The 9,827-nt window shown below is 51.7% G+C and overlaps 1 protein-coding gene across 1 annotated transcript in view; it reads left to right on the top strand.

The window, feature by feature from the left end:
- Positions 1-213: 213 nt before the first annotated feature.
- Positions 214-9,827, top strand: part of LOC141073062 (uncharacterized) — a 53,005-nt gene continuing 43,391 nt past the window's right edge. The window contains exons 1-6 of the mRNA XM_073560378.1: positions 214-457; positions 1,234-1,381; positions 3,037-3,216; positions 3,974-4,097; positions 7,428-7,525; positions 7,604-7,682. Coding sequence (XP_073416479.1) covers positions 1,304-1,381; positions 3,037-3,216; positions 3,974-4,097; positions 7,428-7,525; positions 7,604-7,682 — 559 coding nt within the window. The 5' untranslated portion in view covers positions 214-457; positions 1,234-1,303. The remainder of the gene's footprint in view (positions 458-1,233; positions 1,382-3,036; positions 3,217-3,973; positions 4,098-7,427; positions 7,526-7,603; positions 7,683-9,827) is intronic.

The raw sequence follows: 9,827 nt of genomic DNA, 5'->3' as shown, positions 1-9,827 counted from the left end.
CAAGCGCGCATTAACCGTCCCACCGCCGGTACCCAACCAGACCCCACAAGTGTGTGCATTAACCCCCCTCCCCTCCGGGAGCCCAACAGCTCCCAGATGACCCAAATCCCAGTAGTTAGCCCCAAGTATCAGCCCCATCAACCAAACATCTAAGAAGACACCAACCTGTTACTAAACCTCCTGCCGGTCACTGACGCCGCTCACCTCCTCCACACTGCTCACAGCCGCCGGCACCAGAGAGACAGCTGAGCCAGCGTGTAATGGCGGCTTCTCTTCCTGCCTTTACTGTCAGAACACGCCCCCTCCCGGTGTGACACGCCCCCAGAGCTGACGTCACACCTGCAAGGAGCCCATCCAGTCTAGCATCTACCCTCAGTGCAGCCGCTCCGTCCCGGGTGTGCGCAGCTCGTGTTCTCTGGGGTCAGCCAGCAGCAGATTTCCGGTTCCCGCCATTCCGGTGAGATGACAGGAGGGTTTGTGGTGAATCTGTGAGAGGAGAGTGTGGGGGGAGATCAGAGCTGTTCCTGTGGAGGCTCCTGCTCCATGTGACTGCGGCTCCTCAGTGTTGGGGACGGGCAGCATTGTATGGGGGATGTGCAGCGTCTCCTCCTCCCCTCACGGCCCCCGCTGGAGGTGTAGTTACCACGGTGACCGTCCCCCGCTGGAGGTGTAGTTACCGCGGTGACCGTCCCCCACTGGAGGTGGAGTTACCACGGTGACCGTCCCCCGCTGGAGGTGGAGTTACCACGGTGACCGTGCCCCGCTGGAGGTGGAGTTACCACGGTGACCGTGCCCCGCTGGAGGTGGAGTTACCACGGTGACCGTCCCCCGCTGGAGGTGGAGTTACCACGGTGACCGTCCCCCGCTGGAGGTGGAGTTACCACGGTGACCGTCCCCCGCTGGAGGTGGAGTTACCACGGTGACCGTCCCCCGCTGGAGGTGGAGTTACCACGGTGACCGTCCCCCGCTGGAGGTGGAGTTACCACGGTGACCGTCCCCCGCTGGAGGTGGAGTTACCACGGTGACCGTCCCCCGCTGGAGGTGTAGTTATCGCGGCGACCGTCCTCCGCCTACGAGGCTGATGATGAGCGGTCAGATCGGCGGAGGAGGCCACGGTGGAGTTTTGTGGCTTTTCCTCCAGATTCTTCCTGATAAATGTTGATATTTGGGCAGAATTTAGTGATTGTCGTTCTCTCGTCCCCTGTGATTTCCATCTTCTCCTTCATCATGAAGACGCCGGCAGGACGAGATCCCTCCAGCTGATCCAGTGCTCATCCCTCCTCCTCCTGAATGACCCCCGAGGATGGACGAGGACAGGGATGAGACCACCAGGAGATTATTCCACTGCGCCCTGGAGATCATCTCCCTGCTGAGCGGAGAGGTAACTCCTCTACATTTCTATCAGCTTTATTGTGTTACTAGAAATAGGCCCGATGCTATTGCATCGGGAGTGCGGTGAAATGAACATCCGCCGGCGGGCGGCTCAGCCAATGAGCTGTGCAGCTTTGCTTTGGCGGGGGATTCAAATCCCCTGCCGGCTGAGCGGTGCCGTGCGGAATTTGAATGCATGCGTGGTCCCCTCACCCCCCAATCCTGGTATGCGTGGTCCCCTCACCCCCCAATCCTGGTATGCGTGGTCCCCTCACCCCCCAATCCTGGTATGCGTGGTCCCCTCACCCCCCCAATCCTGGTATGCGTGGTCCCCTCACCCCCCCCCCCAATCCTGGTGCGCGCGCGGTCCCCTCACCCCCCCCCAATCCTGGTATGCGCGGTCCCCTCACCCCCCCCCCCCAATCCTGGTATGCGCGGTCCCCTCACCCCCCAATCCTGGTGTGCGCGTGGTCCCCTCACCCCCCCCAATCCTGGTGTGCGCGCGGTCCCCTCACCCCCCCCCAATCCTGGTGTGCGCGCGGTCCCCTCACCCCCCCAATCCTGGTGTGCGCGCGGTCCCCTCACCCCCCCCAATCCTGGTGTGCGCGCGGTCCCCTCACCCCCCCCCCAATCCTGGTGTGCGCGCGGTCCCCTCACCCCCCCCCCAATCCTGGTGTGCGCGCGGTCCCCTCACCCCCCCCCCAATCCTGGTGTGCGCGCGGTCCCCTCACCCCCCCCCCAATCCTGGTGTGCGCGCGGTCCCCTCACCCCCCCCAATCCTGGTGTACGCGCGGTCCCCTCACCCCCCCCAATCCTGGTGTGCGCGCGGTCCCCTCACCCCCATTAAACTGCACACATACAAAAAAAAAAGAACATGCATACTCACCTTTCTTCCCTGTGCTCCAGCGCTGTTCCGTTCTGCCGGAGGACGGGGAAGGAGTTCCGGAGTAGGCACATGCCCATACCGCGCTGTCCGGCCATATTGCTGAAGCCACACTTTAAATGTGTCTTCAGTAAAATGGCGCCGGATAGTGCTATGCGCATGCGCAATTCCGACACCGCACTCCTGCCCTGGTCTCCGGTGAGAAGAGAAGCGCTGTGGCAACGCTCCTCCCGGTCAGGTAAATATGTAAGTAATCCCGCGCCGCTCTTTGGCTGAGGCCAGGGACGCAGCTTGGTGGGGGGGATTCAAATCCCGCACGTCAACGCTCATTGACTCAGCCGGCGAGGGATATGAATCCCGGCCACCATATCGGAATACCCATAACTTAGGTGTTCCAATATGGCGGTCGGCTCTGTCACAGCTTCTGGCCGCGGTGGATTGTGGGATAGCGACACAATCGCCGGAAGCTGTGATAGAGCCGATTGGCAATTATATAGTAGATGTGACGAGTCCGACATTGGGAAGAGGAAATCCAGAATAGGAGAGAAGGATTCTTTACTGTAAGAGCAGGGATTCTGTGGAGCTCTCTGCCCGGAGGAGTTGTCATGGGGATTCCCTATAAGAGCTGTAGAGGGGCCGGGATGTCTGTCCGGAGTGTAATAATATTCCCGGTTATGGCCCCAGATTACTGGAGACGGTTATTGATCCCGGGATTTCTACTGATAGTCAGATCTGGAGTCGGGAAGGAATTCTTCTCCCTAAGTGTCTCTCTCCATACACAGGACTACACAATAGTGAGGAAGACACCGGGGGACTGTGTGACTCCCATCATCCATCTCCAGGAGTCAGGAGGGCGGAGCCTGGGCTCCATCACAGAGCCTCCCCCGCACTCCCTGATACATGAGAGGAACAAGAAGATCCTGGAGCTCAGCAACAAGATGATCGAGCTGCTGAGCGGAGAGGTGACTGCTGGGACATTATACAGGACTGGAGGATTCTGGGTGATGAGAGGAGAGGTGACTGCTGGGACATTATACATGACAGCACTGGAGGATTATGGGTGATGAGAGGAGAGGTGACTGCTGGGACATTATGCAGGATGGCACTGGAGGATTCTGGGTGATGAGCGGAGAGGTGACTGCTGGGACATTATACATGACAGCACTGGAGGATTATGGGTGATGAGAGGAGAGGTGACTGCTGGGACATTATGCAGGATGGCACTGGAGGATTCTGGGTGATGAGCGGAGAGGTGACTGCTGGGATATTATACAGAATGGCACTGGAGGATTCTGGGTGTTGAGCGGAGAGGTGACTGCTGAGACATTATACAGGACGGCACTGGAGGATTCTGGGTGATGAGCGGAGAGGTGACTGCTGGGACATTATACAGGACAGCACTGGAGGATTCTGGGTGATGAGAGGTGACTTCTGGGTCATTATACAGGACGGCACTGGAGGATTCTGGGTGATGAGCGGAGAGGTGACTGCTGGGACATCATACAGGGCGGTACTGGAGAATTCTGGGTGATGAGCGGAGAGGTGACTGCTGGGACATTATACAGGAGGGCACTGGAGGATTCTGGGTGATGAGCGGAGAGGTGACTGCTGGGACATTATACAGGACGGCACTGGAGGATTCTGGGTGATGAGCGGAGAGGTGACTGCTGGGACATTATACTGGAGGATTCTGGGTGGTGACGGTGTCGTTGTTGTCAGGTTCCTATAAGGTGTCAGGACGTCGCTGTCTATCTCTCCATGGAGGAGTGGGAGTATCTAGAAGGACACCAGGATCGGTACCAGGCCGTGATGATGGAGGAGCGCCGGCCTCTTACACCACGAGGTGAGCAGCGAGGCTCCTTGTTGGCTCCGGTGGATGTGATGACGTCTCTCCGGCGTCCTATAATAGATGAGTTTTCTCCAGACTTCCTCTGGTTTTCTCTACGTTTTCTCCGTCTGACAACAGCTTTCATTTCCCTGATTATTTTCTTCTGATCTGTGAGTCGCGGTTTCTCCTCTGTCGTCTCGTCTTCATCAGTCTTGAGTCTTCGTTCTCTTCTTTCAGAATCTTTCTCCTTCCTTAGAGCATCGGTCACATTTTCTCTGCAGATGTCTCGTCCTTCTGTCCGTTCTCTCCTGTGAGTTCTTTCGGTCTCTAGTCTGTTGTGGATTGTTACTCAGCAGAGTCGGGGTTAATTTACTGGTGATTTTCCCCCTAATCCGGTGTCGCTTGTCCGTCCCTCAGAATCGGTGTAGGCTCAATGTCGTCATCAGTCGTGGTCGGCGTCTGGCTCCTCCCTCTTGGCTGACACTTGTGTCACCTTCCTTGGACTCCTTCATTCTCTCTCTTCTCCTTTGTGACAAATCACTTTCTCCGTTCTGTGCACAAAGTCCTGGATAAATATCGGCCCCGGACCGTCCCTCAGACCTCGGGACACGAGTCGCTGTCCTGACATAAGGATAGAACGTGGTGGAGCCGATCACCCGTCAGTCTGACATGGAGGCTTTCCAGCCGTTCTCCGGCCCCGCGTCTATTCACCCCTCGCTCTGCAGGCGTAGAAGCACAGAACTCTCCGAACTGGAGGAGGTTGGATCACCGCGCACTGCTCTCTATAGGGGGTAATGTTTCTCCTTGAGGAGAGCGACAATTCTTAGTACAGAGAGTTATAAGCCATGCAATTCCCCATGGGACATAAGATATGCAAATTTCCTCTTCACAGAGAATGGGTCTTTAGCGCGAGATGTAGGACCCAGCAATCCTAGTAGTTAATATCAATGTTTCAGTCCCATCCTGATGGGGCTAATTTCCATTTTTCCATTGTTTCCTCCCCTTCCTCAATAAGTGAGAACATTGTTATTTTCCTTACACAGATGTTAGAAATCTTTTTTTGTGGGACGAATTGTGCATTTTACCGTTTAATGTGCTGATAAACATGAAAAAGTTCCACCTAATTTCCACGTTTATATTTGGGTTCTGTTTCTCGGCATTTATAGGGCACTAAGAGCGACCTCGCTGCGATTTTCCAGGTCAGTGCAGTCACTGCGATTCCAAACTTGTGGAATATTTTTAGAATATATTTTATGATTTATAATATTCAGCCCTTTCCCTGAGACCCATCACTTTATCTTCCGTTATCCGAGCTGTCTGACGGTTTCTCTTCTTGAATGGCGCACTGACCTCTTATTGGTGCCATTTTGGGGCATCTGTGACCTTTTTGGTGGTTGTGGTTTTATTGCATTTTTGGGGAGGTGTTCTTCATGTTCTGAATTTTCTTTCTTATGGCATTTATGTGACAATGACAAATATGTTTGATACTTTTTTTTTTTTTTGTTCTCATTTTGGGAGACGAAGTAAAACTAATGGGGACTTCAACCTGAGATCTTATTCATACCGGGCTTCATAGGAAAGCCTTGGCGGCAGAGACAGGGGTCTTCTGCAGGCTCCCGGCGGTGACGGCAAACCTTTGTTGGAATGGAATGCTGTGATTTAGTGACTGATTGGCAGGAGAATGGGACACCCAACCACATAAAGGGAACATGTCATGTAAAGTAACATTAACCTTCAGACATGCAGGTTAATAATCTTTTGAACTTGCCTGGCTCCTGCACTGAGAGCCCCTCTGCCAGGAGGAAATTAACTTTATTCCCCCCGGCAGCGTTCGGCTTCCAGCCATAGAGGTTCGGCCGGTGTGGCTTCAGTGACCGACCCCTCAGTGTACAGTGATCAGCAGCTGAATCTGCGCTCTGGCACTGACTGACAGCCGGCTCTAATGCGGAGCCCTAACGCTGAGCCGGCTGTCAGTCAGTGCTGGGGGCACGGTAACAGCTGCCGCTCTCTATACACTGAGCCGTGACTAGCTGCACTGCCTGCAACTCTGACTGAAAGCCAAACGCTGCCACGTGGAATAAGGTTCAGTTCCTCCCATCAGCGGGGCTCTCAGTGCTGACATCGGGCAGGTTTAAAATGCTATTAACTTGCAGATTATCCCCATATCTGCAGATTAATAGCATTGTTTTACTTAACAAGTTCCCTTTAAATAGTGCTATCAGCAGCAGTGAAGTGGTTAAATGGCAGCAATCGGACCTCGCTCCACATACGCGCATCTGTCATGCTCCATGCGTGAACCCAAAATATAAGGAAGGGGTTAACGAGTCTTATAACATGACGTCAGAATGCACGGGACGGCGGTCCTAGCCTCAAGAGTTGAATGACAGCAAGATTTTAGGCGCTCCGCTCTTCCTCTTCATGGGGTCTGATCAGAATGTCTTCTCCAAACTACTTAAGTGGGATGGTGACGCAGGTGTTGGCCCTGCAGGGACATCGGGCCGCACAATGATGGTAATAATCAGTGTAAGTCTCCAGTAAAGGGTTGTTCGTTCAGTAGAATATATGTTATGGGGCTTTTCTGTGGAATCTGAGCAGACAATCTCTCCTTGGCTCCTCGTGTACATCAGTCAGCGCCCATGACCCCGGTGTCTGCTCTCTAGTGTCCTTCCTACACATTGATAGGCACTTTCCTCCTTAAGAGTCAAACTCGGAACTTTCCGCGCACTTGCTGCCTATTTTAGTGTTTATATCGAGGCGAATGTTGAGATTTATCTCTGTTTAAAGAAGAATAAAAACGCAGTAACTCGTCTTTTAATAAGAGGATGTCAGGTTCTCTCATCTTAGTGATCCCAGAGAATCCTGTACAGGAGGGAGGCCGTGTCCTCATGGTGATCTCATGAGCTCTCAGAAAACAATCCTGGTAAATAGTAACCGTCCTTCCCCCCCAATCTCCATAATGTGAATCAGGAGAGAAGAAACCGCTGGATAGAAATGTGGAGTTTTCTCCAGGTCCTCGGTCGTTCCATCCCTGGTGGAGCGGAAACTTGGAGAAGTTGTGTTTCTTAGTGCGGCTCCTCCATCTGACTGACGAGGGTCTTCTCTGTCCCTCTCCTCAGGGTCCTCATCCTCCGAGTGCAGAGCAGAGAGCATTAGGCTTTGGCCTCACTGATTATCACTTCATACTTGGGGCCACAATGTGCTGGGTCCTCGGTACCGGTGGTGAGGACCACAACAATGTAATTTATTCCCTGATGCATAAACCTAGAATTACCGGTTCTGAGAGACGTGTCTCATACATAGACAGATACACGGCAGGTCATGTATTCAGTCTGTGTGTCTCCACAGATGGATCCAGGAGGAGAAATCCACCAGAGAGATGTCCCCGTCCTCTGTGTCACCAGGACTGTCCAGAGGAGAATGACAACATCCTGGAGGATCATCAGGTAGATGACACTGAAGACCCCACAACATCTGACCATGAAGTGATGGGACCTGAGCTCATCTTACATTTTACTTTTTAGGGTGAAGATCTGATTAATATTAAGGTTGCGGTTATACATGGAGCACAAGAGGCGATCGCAATATGTGCCGATCAGCAGGGTGAGACTGTCATGTCTGTTCTGTGGTCACCTACTGCTACTCCCATCATCTCATCACATGACAATCTATAGTGTCATGTAAAAGTTTGAGCACCCCTGGTCAAAATTACTGTTATTGTGAACGGTTAAGCAAATGAAATGGTGAAGTGATCTCTAAAATGCCTAAAATTAAAGATGTCACATTTTTCTTTGTATTTTTGGTAAAAAAAATATATATATTTTATCACTTTTTAAATGTAATAAATTACAGAAGGGAAAATGCGCCAATGCAAAAGTTTGGGCACCCTTGGAGATTGGTATGCTCAGATAACTTTAACCAAGGTTTCAGACCTTAATTAGCCTGTTAGGGTTATGGCTCATTCAGTATCATTGTTAGGAAAGGTCCGGGGATGCAAATTCCCAGCTTTATAAAAACCCAGCCTCCTCTAACCTTGTGCCAAAAAACAGCAGCCATGGGTTCTTCTAAGCCGTTGCCTAGCACTCTGAAAATGGTGGAGGCCCACAAAACAGGAGAAAGCTTTAAGAAGATATCAAAGCTTTTTTCAATGTGGTCCTTACCTCTGTTAGAAATGTAATTAAGAAATGGCAGCAGGAACAGTGGAGGTCAAGATAAGGTCTGGAAGACCATGCAAAATTTCAGTGAGGGCTTCTCATAGGATTGCTAGAGAGTCAAATCAGAACCCCCGCTTGACTGCAAAAGACCTTCAGAAAGATTTATCAGACTCGAGTTGTGGTACATTGTTCTACTGTTCAGAGACACCTGTAAAAATATGGCCTTCATGGAATATTCATCAGAAGAAAACCTCTCCTGCGTCCTCACCATAATATTCAGCGTCAGAAGTATGCAAAAGAATATCTAAATAAGCCTGATACATTTTGGAAACAAGTCATGCGAACAGATTATGTTAAAATAGAACTCTGTGGCCACAATGATCAAAGGTATGTGTGGGAAAAAAAGCACAGAATTTTAGGAAAAGAACATCTCGCCAGCCATTAAGCATGGGGGTGGATCAATCAAGCTTTGGGGTTTGTGCTTCAGCCAATGGCACAGGGAACATTTCACAGGTAGAGGGAAGAATAGACTCAATAAAATATCAACAAATTCTTGATGTAAACATAACACCATCTGTAAAAAAGCTGAAGGTGAAAAGAGGAAGAGGATGGCTTCTACAAATGGATAATGACCCTAAACACACGTCACAATCCACAATAGAAAATCTCAAAAAGGCGCAAGCTGAAGGCTTTACAATGGCCCTCACAGTCCCCTGATCTGAGCATCATTAAAAATCTGTGGCGACACCTCAAAATAGCAGAGGATGGAAGACGCCCCAGGAATCTCACCGAACGGGAGGAATTCTCCAAGGAAGAATGGATGAAAATACTACAAAAACTGTTTACAAGCTGTGATGCTTGTAAAAGGTGGTGCTACTTGGTACTAACAATACAGAGTGCCAAAACTTTTGCATCTACCCCTTTTCCTTTTTGAAAAATTTAAAATGTAAAGATGATAAAATATATATACAGTGTATATATGCGAGTATAAGCCAACCCAAGAATAAGCCGAGGCACCTAATTTTACCACGGAAAACTGGGTAAGCTTATTGACTCGAGTATAAGCTGGGTATGCATTGTCCCCTCATCCCTGTCCTGGTATATGTGGCTCCCCCATCCTGTCCTGGTATGTGTGGCTCTCCCTGTCCCCCCATTGTATGCATGGCTGGGTTCACCCCCCCCCCCATCCTTGTATGCATGGCTGGGCTTTCCCCCCCCCCCCAATCCTTCCTTGTATGCATGGCTGGGCCCACTCCCTCCCCCCAATCTTTGTATGCATGGCTGGGCTCACCCCCTCCCCCCAATCCTTGTATGCATGGCTGGGATCATCCCCTCCCCCCAATCCTTGTATGCATGGCTGGGATCACCCCCTCCCCCCAATCCTTGTATGCATGGCTGGGATCACCCCCTCCCCCCAATCCTTGTATGCATGGCTGGGATCACCCCCTCCCCCCAATCCTTGTATGCATGGCTGAGCTCACCCCCTCCCCCCAATCCTTGTATGCATGGCTGGGCTCACCCCCTCCCCCCAATCCTTGTATGCATGGCTGGGCTCACCCCCTCCCCCCAATCCTTATATGCATGGCTGCGCTCA

The sequence above is a fragment of the Dendrobates tinctorius genome, unplaced genomic scaffold (genome assembly GCF_039654945.1).
Source record: "Dendrobates tinctorius isolate UK_male_01 unplaced genomic scaffold, ASM3965494v1 ptg000296l, whole genome shotgun sequence".
NCBI classification, from domain to species: domain Eukaryota; kingdom Metazoa; phylum Chordata; class Amphibia; order Anura; family Dendrobatidae; genus Dendrobates; species Dendrobates tinctorius.
The sequence above is the reverse complement of the archived record's forward strand: the minus strand, read 5'-3'. Positions and strand labels throughout refer to the sequence as shown.